Genomic DNA, 18,005 nt, shown 5'->3' on the forward strand with positions numbered 1-18,005 from the left:
CACACCCAGATGGATGACGTCACTAGTATGATGTATATGTCAAAAAATCATAATTTAAAAATTGAATAAGTTTTGTACTTTACATTTTTTTCTAATTCTGTAAATAAAGCAGTTTAGAGGGGGGTCAAAATATACTGAATAACACTCTAAGATCTGTTTCGAAAGAACTCAATTTAGCATCTTCTAAACTAACATATTTTTCTTTGTTCGAGTCTCATCTTCGATATGGTCTTCCTTTTTGGGGTTCTAGTACAGTTGCCCAATTAGATGTTATTTTTAAATTACAAAAAAGAGCAATAAGGTATCTGTTTGGCCTCAGAAGAACAACACATTGCAGAAGATACTTCAAAGATCACGGCATTTTAACCCTTACATCTTTATATATTTTAGAAACTGCTTGCTTAATTCGTAAACACATGCATGTCTTTCCAGCAAGGCCTCGTCATGACTACTCCACCAGAAATTCAAATTTTGATGTCTATTTACCGATCCCGTCCTCTGAGTTAGTAAAGAAATCTATATTATATTCCGCAAAAAAACTATACAACCATCTTCCTTTACAACTCAAATCTGCAACATCTTTCCCCAAGTTCCGTAAAATGACAAAAGCTCATCTATCTAAAAGACCATATTATTCAGTAGAAGAGTTTCTTAATAACTAACTTAGAAATTACAGTAATGTACAAGTAACCAAACTTATCTATATTTGGGTGTCACATGCAGCAGCTTAAACTTATTAGTTCCTATGTCTATAAATAGTTTACTTTGTTGTATATTCACTTTGCAATTTCTATAAATTGTTGCAATATATCGATTTTGTTTTTTTTTTCTTTACTTTATTAACTTATATTTTGTATTTATGTATATTTTTTTTATATTGACGATTTATCAAATTTCATAAAATTGTATTTGTTATTGTTATTGTTAGATATTATTTATTTATTTTTTCTGACTTTAATTAAGCTTAGTCCAAAAAATTTGTATTTTCAGTGACAATAAAGCATATTTCTATTCTATTCTATTCTATGTACATTCATTGGGGCCGACCGACCGGCTCTGTCCCGTCATACAGCTGACCGACTATAATAACTTTTATTTATATTCAATTTAGAATGTGTGTACCGATTTTTAGCCTTAGTAAATGGATTTAATTACCTCCGCAGGTAAGCAACTTTGACAAGCTGTCAGTACCACTTGTTCTACGTTTCGCTTGACCGACCGCAGTATGTTTCTCTACACAATCACAGTAATCAACTGTGAAATAACTAGCTTCAGTAAATTCAGAGAAATTTTTCAGCGCTGCCTCTTGGACTATAAGATGGGCAGGTCATGTGGTAAGACAGAGTGTTAAAGACAGTGTCTTTTGAGAGGCCAGACGCAGAGGGTAGATCAGTAGGCCGTCCCAGAAAAAGAATGATAGATGATGTTGAAGCCGATTTATCCAGCATTTGGGTACAACAATAGTAAATGAAAGCGCACGATACAAGAAGATGGAGAGCTATAGTGAATGGGGAAAAGACTCCCCCGAGTTGTAAAGCCAGTTAAGAAGAAGCAATCTTCAAAAATAAAGTTAAAATACTTACTTATATACATCATTTTCTATGGGTAGTAAGTCATAGGCCATTGCTTGGAAAGTAAGTTCGTGAAGAAGGGGAGATACACAGTCGAAACCTCGGTCGAGAATAATTAATTGTGATCTCGCCTTTTCCGGCCCCTCTCCCATGGTAGGTTCGTCGGCTTTATAGGCGTCCAATTTCTGCTGAATTAGTTGAGCCAGCTCAACATTTCTTTCCCAATCACTAAACCAATATTTATTAGAAAAATCGTAACTGATATTTCGTCCCTATCATTTCCAACTATCAAATGTGAAAAATCGAGTTTTTCAGATTCGATACCTTGCCCTCGCATTATACGTGATACATCTTGTGGCAAATTCTCGTCATTGTAGCTTGGTTAGGAGCGCGGGAAATATGCTGTTTAAACCATCGAATATAAACATTTTTTCATTTGGTTGACTGCAAACTGACGAAAATTCGATATTTTGTTTTGTATAAATATAACTAAAGCTATATTTGTACAACGCTAAATGTCGAATGTGTCACATTCGTTAGTTTGTGTTGTAATTTATTCAACAGTTCAATTATTAAATTAATATTTATTGACGGAAAACTCCATTTTACAATTAAAATTAAAAGTCAAAATTAAACATTGAACACAAGTTAACTTACATTACTTACAATTAAACTAACGACATCAAAAAATTAAAATCAAATTAAAATAATTCACGTGAAATAGTCCTTTTAAAAGCATTTAGTGTGACTCCCATAAAGTCTATATTTGGAAACTCATTTACACTAGAAACAATTCTATTTAAAGGCATATTTTCTGCATGACGTGTATTGCACGATCTAGCGGATAGCAAGGGACATCTTCTCAAATTCCTAGCTGGAACATAAAAATCTATTCGACCCAGAATGCTAGGTGCAACAATAATACCATTTAACACCTTAAATACGAAATTAAGGTCAAAGTATCGCCTGCGATCCTCTAGACGGTGCAAATGAAACATCTGCATGACCTGACTAGAATTCAATTGCATTCCTCTAGTACCTAATCTATACCGCAGATATCTAACGAATTTATTTTGAATCGACTCAATTCGATATTTGTGATTCTCATAACTTACGACTCCAAATCACTGAACAATACTCTAGTAATGAACGAACATAACTCAAAAACAATCTCACAATTACACACAAATTATTAAAATCATATGACATTCTGATGACTAACCCTAATGTCCGATTAACACGCGCAATAATGGCATCATAATGGTCCACGAAACAGCTTACTATCCAGTAACACACCTAAATCCTTAAATTACCTGAACCCTAGATAAATCCACATCTCCTATCTTGTATTTAAAATCACTGGTGGTCTTATTACGTGAAAAAATAATATATGAGCATTTCGAAGCATTCAATCTAAGATTATTTTCCTGGCACCAATGTACTAAAGAATCCAAGTCTCTCTGCAAACCCTCACAATCAGATTCTGACCTAATGCATTTAAATATCTTTAAGTCGTCTGCAAATATCAGATATTCAGATTTAAAGTTAATACCAATATCATTTACCAACAACAGAAAAAGCTTAGGACCCAAATGGGAACCCTGCGGAACCCCTGACACGGCTTCAAATCCATTAGAAACACATCCTGCTGATCTTACTTGCAATGTTCTTCCTTGCAAATACGAAGTAAACCAAGCTAATAAAGAACCAGTGATACCAAAGTTTCTCAGCTTTGTAATTAAGACATTATGATCTAGTAGGTCAAAGGCCTTACTGAAATCGTTGTATATAGAGTGCACCTCGTAACCCTCATCCATTGCTGTACCTATACTATCGATATACAAAAAGAGGTTAGTGAGAGTAGAACGTCCGCCTACAAATCCATGTTGGTTGTCCGTAATAATGTTCCTAAAACAATTATCCAAACTTGGCAAAACCATTTTTTCAAATACTTTAGATAAGGCTGACTGAATACAAACTGGCCGATAATTTTTGATATCACTATGATCTCCGGCCTTGAAAATAGGACACACAAAGGAATGTTTCCATCTGTTCGGGAAAATTCCCGTCTGGAGAGATTTATTAAGAACATATACTAATGGTTCACACAAGGACACTGCACTTTCTCTTAGGAACAAATTCGGTATCAAATCAGGGCCAGTCCCTTTATTGACATTTAATGACAACAACACATTCAGTAAATTGTCAAAAGTGACTTCGAGGTTACTAATTTCCACCTCCAGCTGTTGTGAGAAAATTTCATTACTCTCCAGGTTATCCAGAGATTTACCATTAAAAGTGCTGTATACAGTACCAAAATGTTTCGCAAACAACTCTGATATTTTTTGTTTGTCATTCTCACTTTCCTCACCTAGAAACATAGAGCCAGGGAGAGCACCATGTCCGTTGGTTTTATTTTTGATGAACTTCCAAAATTCACCAGCGTTCTCATTCATTCTCACTTCCATCTTTGAAACGTAAGCATTGTAAGAATGCTTAGTGATCGATGAGCATTCATCTCTCAAATTTTTAAATTCAATATAGTGGTGATACTTATTTGTAGTTTTATATTTTTTATGCGCAATCTTTTTGGCAATGACTTTACAAGTTCTGTAACTTAGTTACCTTAGTACTCTTAGTTATAATCTGTAAACTGTCGAAAATGCTAAACTGCTGAGAAGAATAAAATGCACGTGTTTACAATTAGTGCGAATTTTGTTTCAGTATCGCTTCCAAGAAATTCTTGTGAGGCAGTTTATGATTTCGTTTTAACGGATTTTCATTATTTTATTATACAGTTATTCGCTATTATACATTCGCTACTTTGAATCATCGGACCGAAACAAATCTTTGATTAATACAAAAAGCAAAGTAACGAATGTGATTTTTTGGAAAGAAAAAACTGATAAGCAGTTCAAATTTGTTATCAATCTAACAAGGATTAAACATTACATACAAAAAATAAAAAAATTTTCCCATTTGTCAATGCGCTGATTTAGGAGTCTCTAAAAAAGAGTTATTTTGCTCTCCTGAAAAGTACCACTTTTCACATTCGATAGTTGGAAATGGCAGGGACGATTTGACATATGACAAACGACAGGGAACGTTCTCGTCTTATGACGTTTGTTAGATGTCACAAAATCACAAAACGTTAAATATTTACGTTCTATATCTGACGTGTGGGTATTCCCCTAGAGTCGCACAGAGTGTCGCAATTTGTTCTGCCATTCTTTCCATGTTGGCGTTTCTAGCAGCGGAAAATGATGGATCGTAGCTACATTGGAACGTGTCTGGTGAATCCAATGAGAACACCTAGAAATTATGCATGTTTTAACATTATTTATACAATTGTTATCTAATACACAAGCTAAAGAGACTTGTAACAAATAAAGAAACGGACGATTTTAATTCATATAGAGCTCTATACGACAACTAAAACTGTCAATATTACGTGTAATATTCTTTAAATTATAATAGCAATGTATCTTTAGCTTGGTTTTAAATCTTTTAAACGTAACTATTGAGGTGTTTGAACCATAGATATAACAGAATAGATCAGGCCAGTCATATGCCACTCAATGCATCGGGGTGTAACGCCGATATCAAGTACGGTGGTCTAGTTATCTTTGTCTGTCGTGCGAGTGTGAGCGTATCTACCAAGAGGTGGGAATAACGGAACGACAGTGACACACAGGCGGCGGCCATCATATGCTAGAGAGAGAAAGCTAAGCGCCGGTAGAGAGAGATAGATAGACCACCAACCCGAACTGTTCCGCGTTACGCTATTTTTCGAACTGGCCTAATCTATTCTCTGTTATATCTATGGTTTGAACGGCCAAAACAATGCTAAAAAGTATGAAGCTCCTATAAATGCTTTAATTCACTGGTTGAAATTCTGATCTGATTTTAAGCCACTTTTAATATGTTACGATGGATTTTAAATAGGGTTAAACAACAAAATGAGATAGTACGAAGCAGAAATTGACTTTTAAGGCACAGAGAGAACAGAAAAAAATTGTCAATTGTCATCTGTCACGTTATCTTTATTTTTCGTTGGTTTCATAAAAAATGGATTCCCATGAACCTCTTTGACTATTTACAACATGGTTTTCTCTTTTTTAGCACTTTGTTTTTTATATAAACGTAACTTGTCACACTATCTTTATTGTTCATTTCTCTACATTTTACGACACACCTTTTGTTATTTCTATCCAATCACCTTAAAAAATGGATTCTCATGTACTTCTTTGACTATTTTGTAGCACTTTGTTTTTATTAATAATGAACTATTAATTATCACAGTCTTCATTTTTCGTTGCTCTACATTTTACGACAATGTAAAAAACAACAAATTCAATCTTTTCATGAATTGTGGAACACCCTATATATGATTTATTCTAATTTTATTCTCGTTGCATTTTCATCCAATCAACATAAAATGCTTCCTAATGAATTGCTTTGATTTGACATGTTTTCATTTTTGTAGTACCCTGTTTTTTTAATCTTGATCATGATGTAGTGTCAAGTAATCCTTTTTTTCAATGGCAATATTGTTTTACTACACAAAAGCGGGAATTTTAAGACACCATATAGATATAATTTACTATTGCAATGTTTCTTTTGTGAATTATCTTCAACCAGTGAACATAAAAATGGCTGCACCTTAATAAGAAATAAAAACTACAACTTAGTTGACATATGGCACGTAAGTTTTGTTAAATTAATGCTATATAATGTTCGTACATTATAAATACCGTTGCACGTCATCCGCGTCATAGCAAGTGATGTCACATGATACCAACACATCGTAGGTCTGTTCCTTTTTAGAATCGTTTGGCCAAGTACACTGGAATTACACAATTACAGCACTAGACACATTTTAAAACTTAAAGAAATACACCATAACTTGTTTCATTTAATTTGTAAAAGTGGAATTTTTATATACACACTTGTTCGGATCACACTTTAACTGCAACGAATGGTGACATGTTGGCCAGAGGCGGATTTGAAGATTTGCCGTCCCTAGGCCTTAAACAATTTGACCCCCCGCCATTTATTTGACAGTTGCAGTGTTGACATTTCAGATTTGTTTTTATTATTTACTATAAATATTTGTTTTATTATTTACTTTAACGTAAGATTATTTATTAATTCTTGTTTTCTATTTCTAACGTTTTTATGTTTTTACATTGAATATTAATTTGTTTTGTTGTATAACGTATAACTCACTTCTGGAATAATAATGTGAACTATTTGATTTAAAAGGAATTTAGGAATTGTTTGAAATTTGGCAACAACGTCAACTTAGATCTCTGACGTAGATAATGACGAGAAACGGTATTTATACTGTACCAACCATACGTCGTTATTAGTAAATAAAAACACAAAAAATGCTACCGACTACAAAAACACAACAAAAAGCATTAGTACCAGGAAAAACGTCTACAAAATGTTGAAATTTATTTCAAAATCATGATCTGTTCAATTCAAAATGTGTTTTATAATTAGTTAGTCGTCTGCGGTACATCTATTAACTATTATACTATAGTATTATCTCTAACAAAAAAATGATATATAATAGATTTCAAGTCATCTGTGACTTCAAAAGAATCTTTAAATAAAAGTGTTTTTTAGTAACATGTTAAAGTAATATGAAAGGAAGTATCTATTATTCTCATATGTGGTGTAGAGGTAATGAAGTACTTAAGGGAATATCCTAGTGTAAAAGTACGAAATTCATATATTTTTTTGGGAATTTATAAAATAAAAGTACTGTACCAACTGTTTTGAAAATTTTCATGAGCATTTATTATAAAGATAAGTACACGTAAAACAATTTTCATAAAAAAAATATTGAAAATTAAAAGATTTATGCGCCACCTACTGGCATCGTGAAAATAAACACATAGCTCCACTCAGGCGCGGATCTAGAAATTCATAATAGGGGGGTCAGACGTACCGCAAATATTTTATTGTCCAGATTTAGCCATACGACTCACACTTACTCTAAGGATAAAATTCAGTCATCTCAGATACCTATGGTATCAAAAGAATTGAGCTCTGGTTGACACAAAACAATAATAAATAATAAAAAAATACTTATAAACTAAATACAATAGGGGGGTCTATGGACCCCTTGACCCCCCTCTGTATCCGCGCCTGGGCTCCACTGCTGCAGTGATTGGAACTAATAGAGATCCTGAAATATAAAATTTCAAAGTTATTATTGAATTATAAGTTATTTTCTATATTCTATACCATCAACTAGGGCAGGGGTTTTTTAATCGGATAAAAAATGTCAATTTGGCAGTTTTTGAAACTGAAAATGTTTTAGCTAATTAAAAAATATTCAATACTTGGTCATTTTTACAAAATTTAATATTTTTCAAAAATTCTAGTTGATGGTATAGGAAATAACTTATACTTCAATAATCACTTTGAAATTTTATATTTCAGGATCTCTATTAGTCCCAATCACTTTAGCAGTGGAGCTGTTTTTATTTTCACGTTGCCAGTAGATGGCGCATAAATCATTTAATTTTCAATATTTTTTATGAAAATTCTTCTGTATGCACTTCTTTTTATAATAAATGCTCGTGCAAATTTTCAAAACAATTGGTACAGTACTTTTTATTTTAGACATTCCCAAAAAAGTATATGAATTTCATACTTTTACACTAGGATAGCCCCTTAACTCTAAGATGAACCACAATAATTTTATTAAAAAACCTAAAGGTTAAAATATTGGACGAGTTTCGGCTTAACACGAGCCATCATCAGCAATTACAGGAAACAAAACTAACCAACAGGAAGAAGATAGAATCGATTAGGCTCAATCAGGTTAAAATTAATTAGACGTGTTGCAATTATTTACATTTTGTGCTTCTGGAAAAGTGGTTGGTAGAGAAAGACTTTAAAAACGTGTTCTTCTGGAGGATAACGAAGATTACTAGGAGAACACGTTTATAAAGTCTTTCTCTACCAACCACTTTTCCAGAAGCACAAAATGTAAATCATTATAACATTTCTAATTTATTTTAATATAATTGAACCTAATCGATTCTTTCTCCTTCCTGTTGGTCGTTTTGTTTCCTGTAATTACTGATGATGGCTCGTGTTAAGCCGAAACGCGTCCAATATTTTAACCTTTAAGTTTTTTCATAAAATAATTGTGGTTCATCTTAGAGAGTTGAGTACTTCTTCATGTTAAAGTAATGTTTTCTATAATTAAGGAGCTCGAGTATTAGAAAAAGGAGGAGAAGGGATTTCGCATCATTTTGTAGACGTTTTTACGAAGAAACACACCTGAGACTCATACGGCAAGAACGCAATGTTGATTTCCTTAAGAGTCTTAATTTTTCTGGCCGCACAAGACTTGCACAGCTCATTGAACAGTTCCTCCGGGCATACTGTTAGACAAAACAACAATTCAGACCACATTTAAACAAAATCGCACAGATATTACATTTTTCATAATGTTAGCAGGAAAAGGCGAATATACAAGAGCAGACAAAGACTGAGTTAGTAGGTTAGTATTTGAACGTGAAAACCAAGAAGCATACCTTTAGGTGATTTTAAGCAATTGTCAATACCTGTGACTCAGTCGGAATGAATGCTATGTTGATTTCTTTTAGGGTTTTAATAAACTTTGCTACAGGGTGGTGGCACAAGGTACTAAATAATTGGTCTGGACACGCTGAAGAAAACAAAAGAATAAATAATAATAAATAAATAAAAAATGTATCAAACAAAACACCGTAAACACTGTTTTTGTAAGTTTTAAAAGAATTTGTTAACAAATGCCACTACAGCAGTGCGGATCGAGGGGCAATGGAGAAATTCCCCCAACAAGGTTCAAAATTAAAGAATTGTTAAAACATTAGAATATACAGGGTGCGCCAAACCTCTGGTTTTCTTTGATTACGGCTAAATTATGGGATATACAAAAAAATGTTTTTAACAAAATTAATGTATATCGAAACCGTCTATAATTTAAAATTATTTTCGATTATACAGGGTGAGTCAACTCGACGGTACGAACCAAAGTTGTGTTTTTTTAAATGGAACACCCTATATATTAAATCATTTTTGAATATATTTTTTAAAAATATTAAGAATTTATATAAGGTATTATAGGCCTAAAGTTAACAATTTTCGAAATATTTACACCTTTTTTAAGAAAAATGGTAATATTCCAAGGGCTGTGAATTAGGCTTTGAAGGTAATAAAAATTTAAATGACATGTCAAAGTGTTTTTAGTATACTGTTATTTTTAAATAAATTAACATATTTGACATATAGCCATAAAATATACAGTGTGATCACTATTTGCAAATACAAAATTTTCTCATTTTTTTTAATGGGACACCCTGTATATTAGTATTGCCTTTTGTAGTAAATATTACAACCTTTCTTTTGGTATAAGGTTGTATGTACCTAGCATGTTTTGTTTTGTAGATATTTAAAAAAAAACTATAGATTTTAGGTTTTTGCGGATTTTTTATTAAAAAATTTTTTTGCAAAAAAAAAATAATTATAATATGGTTTTAGAAACATACATCAAAATATCAAATATGAAAATAAAAACGTAATAAAAGATTAAAATAAATCGTATATTAGTACAATTCAATTGAATGTAATAACTTAAAATTATTTTACAAAAAATATTTTACCCTACTAATGAATGCATAAATTAGTTATACTACCTAGTTACTTACCTAGTAATTTTTCTACCACAGCAACTTTCCTGTACCAAATTAATTGTTAGTTATATTGTATTTACGAGTAAGATCAGTTAAACTTTTAATTTACCTGTTAAATTTACTTACATCTTGAGAACATAATTATAAAGTATGCTTTGAAACAAATGAATGTTAAATGTATTAGCCAAATTATTTATTAATATAAATATTATTAACTGGTGTCACAAAAGCTGGCAATACTTTTGTAGTTGAAATCTTTGTAACAATTTTTTATATTTTAAATTTTAATTTTTCAACCGAACAATTGATGGATATGACATTTGTTTTGTGCGAAACCATTAGAAATTATTACCAGCTTTTGTGACACGACTACATAGATACTATTTACTTCATAATATACTTCTATAACGTTCATTTGTTTCAAAGCATACATTATACGTTCTCAAGATCTTGGTAAATTAAAAAGGTATTAACTGATCTTACTTGTAAATACAATTTAACTAACAAAATTGGGCACAATAAAGTTACTAGGGTAGAAAAATTTCTAGGGTAGATTTTAAAATTGGTTGTTTAATTTAATAATTAATTTATCCATTATAATTACTTATTAGTATGGTAAAAAATTGTTTGTAACATAATTTTAAAGTTATTAAATTCAATTAAGTTGCACTTGCATACGTTTTATTTTAATCTTTAATTACGTTTTTATTTTCATCTTTGATATTTTATAGTATGTTTCTAAAATAAGAATATAAATTTTTTTTGCAAAAAAATTTAACTAAAATTATCGCGGATATAAAATATCCGCGAAACGTAAAATCTATAGTTTTTTTTAAATATTTACAAAACCAAACACGCTATGTACATACAACCTTATACCAAAAGAAAGGTTGTAATATTTACTACAAAATGCAATACCAATATACAGGGTGCTCAATTTAAAAAAAAATGAGAAAATTTTGAATTTGCAAATAGTGATCACACTGTATATTTTATGGCTATAAATAAAAGATATTAAATTATTTAAAAATGACACTATATTATAAAAACTTTGACCAACCACTTAAATTTTTATTACCTTGGAAACATAATCCACAGCCCTATAAATATTACCATTTTTCTCAATAAAAATGTAAATATTTCGAAAATTATTAACTTTAGGCCTATAAGACCTTATACAAATTTTTCATACTTTTAAAAACTATATTCAAAAATGATTTAATATATAGGGTGTTCCATTTAAAAAAATACAACTTTGGTTCATACCGTCGTTCTGACTCACCTGTATAATCGAAAATAATTTTAAATTATATAGACGGTTTTGATATACATTAGTTTTGTTAAAAACATTTTTTGTATATCCCATAGTTTACCCGTAATCAAAGAAAACCAGAGGTTTGGCGCACCCTGTATTAGCTGACATGAAACATAAACCACAGACAGACAAATTCAACCCAATAAACCCGCTAGTTAGGAAAATTAGGGGAACTTAATGCATATAGGTTATTATTTACGTCTTTTATGTAGTTTGGGTTTATCTTCTTTATGTCTTTTGGTTGGTGTTTCATGGGAAGTCCCCATCCCCCAAGACAAATAGCTAGATCCGCCACTGCACTACAGCCTGTATTATCTATTTCTAATGTTTTTGCTGTCAACTTCTCGTTTCATGAGTTTTTGTACAATATACAAATCGAGAAAAGGTATTATGTTGTATGGTTATTCCAGATTTATGTCTTTGTCTGTGTGAAAAAATTATCGATTTCAGATAAAAAAAACATATATGAGGGGTAGCTTATGACAAATCCGTGAAAATGTACAGCTGATTTTGCTTTGTTTTTAACAATCATAAAAGTGAAAAAATTATTTTTTGACTATAAAACGATTCTTATGAATTTTAGAGAAAAATGGTTCAAATAAAAGTTGTACAGTATGCGGCAAAATAAACAGCACTGAAACGAATATTGAAATGTTTATGTTTATTTATATATCTAGTACACGTGATATAGCATTGCAAACATTATTCACGACCACGCACATTCCCGATAAAACAGATTTTAAAGATGTCCTCTAGCCATTAGCGGATCTACGGGGAGCAAAAATGAGGAAATTTCCCCCCCCCCCTAACGAGGCCCAAAATTAAAGAACAAAATTGTTCAAACATAAAAATATATTAGCTAATATGAAACCGAAACCACAGGAAGACAAATTCAACCCAATAAACAAGCTAGTTAGGAATATTAAGAGAACTTAATGCCTATAAGTTATTATTTAGGTCTTTTATGTAATCTTTTTTATGTCTTTTGGTTGGTTTTTCATTGGAAGTTCCCCCAAACGCAAATTTCCCCTTCCAAGGCAAATTTCTAGATTCGCTACTGCCTCTGGCACGAAAACATCTTTAATTCTAGTCCGGAATTCCGAAATGGCGGATGGTGAATTTGTCTGACTCCTTCAGCATTGCCCATATGTACGTATCTGGTGGCGTTAGTTCTGGTGAGTGGCAAATACCAAAATGAAAGCGTAGTATTCGAAGAGACTCCCTGGCAGTGCGACAGGTTGTCCCGTCCTGCTGAAACTATTGTTGATTTTAAGTTTATACCGTTTTCGTGACCTTTTCCGTATGACCGAAAATACTACTCCGCATTAAAATTTTTTTCTGCCAAACTGAGAACCATTCTGAAGCACCTAACATTATCACGACCTTCACATACGTTATAACGACATTCTGAAACCACTCAGTACGTTTTGGCGCATGACACATACAAATTGGAAGCATGCGAATTTCAGTACTGTTTATTTTGCCGCATACCGTATATCTTAAAAAGTTCTTTAACATGTGAGTTTCTAAATTAATATACATAAACAATTGACCCAGATAATTGTAAAAATCTCTTTTTTTGCAGTAATTTCTAAATGTTAATAACTTTGTTTTTTGAATAATGACATGTAACATAACTACTTGAAATTATGTAATTAATAAGTGGGCTAAATCTCAGCTAGATGGATCAAATAATTTGTACATTATTCAATTTGTTTATCTCAAATATCGATTATTTAAACAAATACTGTACTTGCCCAAGCAGTGACTCTAGAGATATTTAGCAGATCACAATTGATTATTTGAGGCTTCAAATTTAACACATTAAAAAAGTTTCAACCTTTTATCAATATTTTTATTAAATAAAAAAACTGTTTGAAAAAGGGCTGGCTTTTTAGCTTACAAACATTTATAATAACATATTTTTTATGATACGCGCTTGTAAGTAGGCTCACTGAAAAGATGGTGAAAAAACATAATTTAAAAAAAAACCTTCTGTGACCAATAGGAACCAAGATACTATAATTGTTTTCTTAAAATTATATTTCTATTATCTTGGTCAATTGTTTATGTATTTTAATTTGGAAACTCTCAAAATTAAGTAAAGAACTTTTTTCTCTAAAATGTATAAGAAACGTTTTATAGATAAAAATTATTGTTTTCACTTTTTATGATTGTTAAAAAAACTAAGCAAGATCAGCAGCACGTCTTCAAAGATTTCAGCTATCCTCATATACCTTTTATAACCTTCTAAAACCTGAAGAAGAATTTTCAGTGAATTTTTTTACTGGCCTATCTTCTGTTATGTTAATCTGCCAATGAATTTTCCGGCAATAAATACAAAAACAGTGTTCTTCAATGTTTTATTTTATAAAGCAGAAATTAAACAGAACTAAAATATGTAAATGTAAAATATAATTTCTATCAACGCCAATTTTCAATTCAATAAAAATCACTTTTTAGATGGTTAAAAATTAGTATTATACATTTTTATTATCAATGGGATTTCCAACATCAAAAAACCATATTTTATTATTAGGTATTACATCAAAATAATATACAAAATCTCCAAATATAACACAAAATTCCCAATACCAGATTGTTATGGTTTGTATTTTATTTAAATAAAATAGGTACCTCATAAAACAGAATCTTCTATACTAACAGCAACCCTCTTGGCAGTAGAAAATGTTAATTGAATTGTGAAAAAAATACAGTTTCCTGTACTTATTTTATAAATTGTTATAGTTCATTAACAATCTCTTATATTTTTATACAATATTTTTTTCTTCGGCACTATCCAATAGATTTTTTAATAAATACATGCATATAGAGGGTAAGTTTTTAGTGTGACATTTGTCAATAATTCCATTATAGTACAGAATATCCAAAAAAGTTATAGGTCTGGATCCCGCGTATGAAAAAAATGATTAATAGCAAGCTGAAAATTTGTTAATAGCTTAAGGGTGTCTACTTGGACAAACTTTGATGTATGGGAACACTGGAACAGGGGAAGCTTTAATTGTGGAACAGGTTAAAAATTTGGAACGTCAGACCACGAAAACGCCACATGTATTTTGTCGGACAGAACTTCCAATTGATTTGTTACCTTTTCATTAAACTCATGCAAAAATCAGACTGCTATTTGTCACCTGTCATAATTCCTGTCATTTGACATGTTTTACGTGTTCCACTCATTAAAATGCCCAGTTGGTAATACATAGCAGTCTGATTTTTGCAGGACAGTTTATTGAAAGGGTAACAAATTAATTAGAAGTTCTGTCCGACAAAATACATGGGACGTCTTAGTAGTCTGACGTTCCAAATTTTTAACCTGTTTCACAATTAAAACTTCCCCTGTTCCAGTGTTCCCATACATCAAAGTTTGTCCGAATAGACACCCTTAAGCTATTAAAAAATTTTCAGCTTGCTATTAATCAATTTTTTTTCATACGCGGGATCCAGACCTATTAGTCAGGGATATAGGAGGCTTGAGGTATCACTACTATGCAGGGTATTTAATGAAGTATGACCATTTTTATTTTGAAATCACTATGAAATAAACACTCATAATCATTTTACATAATAAGGTAAACAACTTATTCTAGATTTAAAATTAAGTTTAACACAAATCATTGACAAATATTCCTGAAGCCTCCAAGCTGGAAGAATATCATTGCCTACTATTTTTCTAAGTAACTTTTTGTGGATATTCTGTTCCATAATGGAATTATCGACAATGTTGCACTAAAACCTCACCCTGTATACCGGGTGGTGAATTGGAAAGCGGGCCATAGGAAACTCAATGTAAAATTCTAAGCTGTTAAATTCCTGCTTCCCTAATTATTTTACATCAAAAGTCATCAGAAACTATTTGTAGAGAATTGAATTCTCTATTGAAAACAACTGTTAATATTGTTCTATGAACAATAATTATTCAAAATTTTGTAAAAATATAATACAATTTTCAGAGTAATACGCCAAAGCTAGGCCACACACAATACAATAATGTGTATAAGATTGCATTTGTTGACAATGAATTTATTATATTAACAATTAGAACTGTCAATTTTTTTAATTATTTTATCATTTTTTGTTTAAAACACAATAAAGTTGATAAGATACCCTTAGTTAAGGAGAAAATATTAATAATAAAGATATTTTCTTCAGTCAATAATGTGCTCACTGTCAGTTAAATAGTAACGTGTGGCCTAACATACCCACACATACCTACTGCGGTAAATACATTATATTTTTCAAAATTTTGGAATGTGTTTAAATCGTAGAACAATTGTAACTTCTGTTTTTAATACAGATTTCAATCCTCTACAAATAACTTCTCATGACTTTTGATGTAACATAATTAGGGAAGCAGGAATTCAACAGTTTAGAATTTTACATTGAGTTTCCTATGGCCCGTTTTCCGATTCACCACCCGGTATGTCCATTTCAATTTTATATCAGCAACTAAACTACTACCAGAGACAGGAGCGAATGTAGGATTGTTCTGAAGAAGGCTTTAGCTCATAGAGCTGTGACGCCACTGATGATGATGAACTAAACTACTACTCAACACCACAACAGTGTCAGTACAAACTGTAAATGGCTTACCTTCTGTAAAAAACACGTGTGCCCCTCTGTACATCTGTCTTGGTGGTTCAAAGTCATTCATAAGAGCATGAACTGACTTTTCTGAAGGTGTTATCAAGTACACAGCTTCCATGGTACCAAGCGGTTCCCTTTTCTTCATAATATCTTCAACCACTTGAACGAAAACACATATGTACAATTTATCAACAGTTTTTTTTATTAATTTTATTCTCTTGCATAACATAATTGAATGTCTTTATATCAAACTGTTAAAACCTCTAAAAAATTCCATAGAGAACAAAAAATAGTGGTACAAATATGTGAACATAACCAATAAATAGGCTGAATACTTACATGTAATGCCTTCTGCTGATATATCATGCATTTTACAGCATGCTGAAACCATCCTCATGGCAAGCTGGTCAACCACAAGGATCCTCCATTCTACCCCATGGGCTTGCTGTCCTGGAGTTGGCCCATTCTTCTTGGTGGGCTTGTGCTTGATGACTTCATTCATGATTTCTAAGTGGAAATAAATTAACATTAAAAAATATTAAAAGAAACAAATAATAATGTTGAAGGTGTCAGAAAGCAACAAGTAGTACTTATGTGTTATGATATTTCTTGTTTGTAGAGTTTTATCTACTATTTAATTAGTGCCAATATTAAATACACCTCTAAGCCTTATTTCGAATAGTTAAGAGGCAACAGTAGCGATCAACAGGTAGCAACAAACGAGGTCCAAGATTGCGGCTGTAATTTTGAATATTTTATCGAGATATTTGGCACACATATCCGTAATATAATAAAGAATGGAGGTACAGAGCCCAATTTGAGAAATATGTTATCTAGTATGTGGAAAGTACTCTATAACTAAAAAAAAATGCAAAAAGGAGCCTGTACCGTCATTAAGAAGAACAAAAAAATAAACTTTCTTCAAATAAACTTTTTTATCCCATGCCTAGATTTTGTGTCATATTGGACCTAGTAAAATTTTTTATCTCTAACAAGAAATCGAACATATTATAACTAAATAACTGATTAGTCAACATAGAAAAAGTGTAACTGTCATTTTGACAAACCTGCGTCATATTTCTGTTCGTAGCGCCGTACAGTGTTCATAATCCCTATGCAGATAACAGAACAGACATCTGACCAAGGGCGGTCATAAGGGGGGGGGGGGGCATGGGGGCCATGGCCCCCCCAAAGGTGGCAATGCACCTTAAATAAACTTGTCTAGTAACACAGGATAATGTTATGTTAATATATTTTAAATTATTTACTCTGTAAATTAATTATTTTGAATGGATTCACATACGGATTTTGAAATACCTAGATACTGCAATCTGTAATAATGATAATTAATCATAATGCCTGTCTCTTCAACTCTGGTTACGCCAATGCAAGTGCATCGCCTCCCGCGCGAATCCCGACACCGGCGACGTCCAGTGTAGAAACAGAAACATAAGAATGCCTATGTACATATTTTTTTATGGAAGTTATATCGTTGTGTATTGTGTAGAAATTTGAACGTTCTGAAGTATCTATCGTCTACCCGATATACACTATCGTATCGTAGTTATAGAGGTGACATAGGTGCAGTGCACTATATATATTGCCGGATTGTAATCATCATTTTATTCCAGGGTGACAGGTGAGTAAAAATCCATAGATAGGTTAGGAATAATTTTCTGTTTGCTAACGGAACGAATACATCAGCAATGAGTAAATAATACTCTGCAGTTTTCTCTCGTCCAGCCCAGATGTTCGCTATATAGGATGCTATTTCGAAATACAAAAGTTAATAGATTCCGATTTGAACGAAAA

At 31.8% G+C, this 18,005-nt stretch overlaps 2 protein-coding genes across 5 annotated transcripts in view; both read right to left on the reverse strand.

Annotated features, from left to right (window-relative positions):
- The window catches only part of LOC126890563 (cilia- and flagella-associated protein 251-like), a 438,236-nt gene that overhangs the window by 410,537 nt on the left and 9,694 nt on the right, over positions 1 to 18,005 (reverse strand). The gene's annotated exons all lie outside the window — the stretch shown is intronic.
- LOC114328249 (protein ROP) overlaps positions 1 to 18,005 on the reverse strand; it is a 37,519-nt gene that overhangs the window by 6,483 nt on the left and 13,031 nt on the right. Inside the window, exons 2-6 of one of the 2 annotated variants that reach the window (XM_028277042.2) lie at positions 16,533 to 16,700; positions 16,200 to 16,352; positions 8,877 to 8,980; positions 4,735 to 4,883; positions 1,584 to 1,799 (exon numbers count right to left, since the gene is read on the reverse strand). In XM_028277042.2, the coding sequence (XP_028132843.1) occupies positions 1,584 to 1,799; positions 4,735 to 4,883; positions 8,877 to 8,980; positions 16,200 to 16,352; positions 16,533 to 16,700 (790 nt within the window). Of the gene's footprint in view, positions 1 to 1,583; positions 1,800 to 4,734; positions 4,884 to 8,876; positions 8,981 to 9,163; positions 9,268 to 16,199; positions 16,353 to 16,532; positions 16,701 to 18,005 lie in introns of both variants that reach the window. The other variant, XM_028277045.2, reaches the window with a different exon arrangement.

The sequence above is a fragment of the Diabrotica virgifera genome, chromosome 8 (genome assembly GCF_917563875.1).
Source record: "Diabrotica virgifera virgifera chromosome 8, PGI_DIABVI_V3a".
Lineage (NCBI taxonomy): Eukaryota > Metazoa > Arthropoda > Insecta > Coleoptera > Chrysomelidae > Diabrotica > Diabrotica virgifera.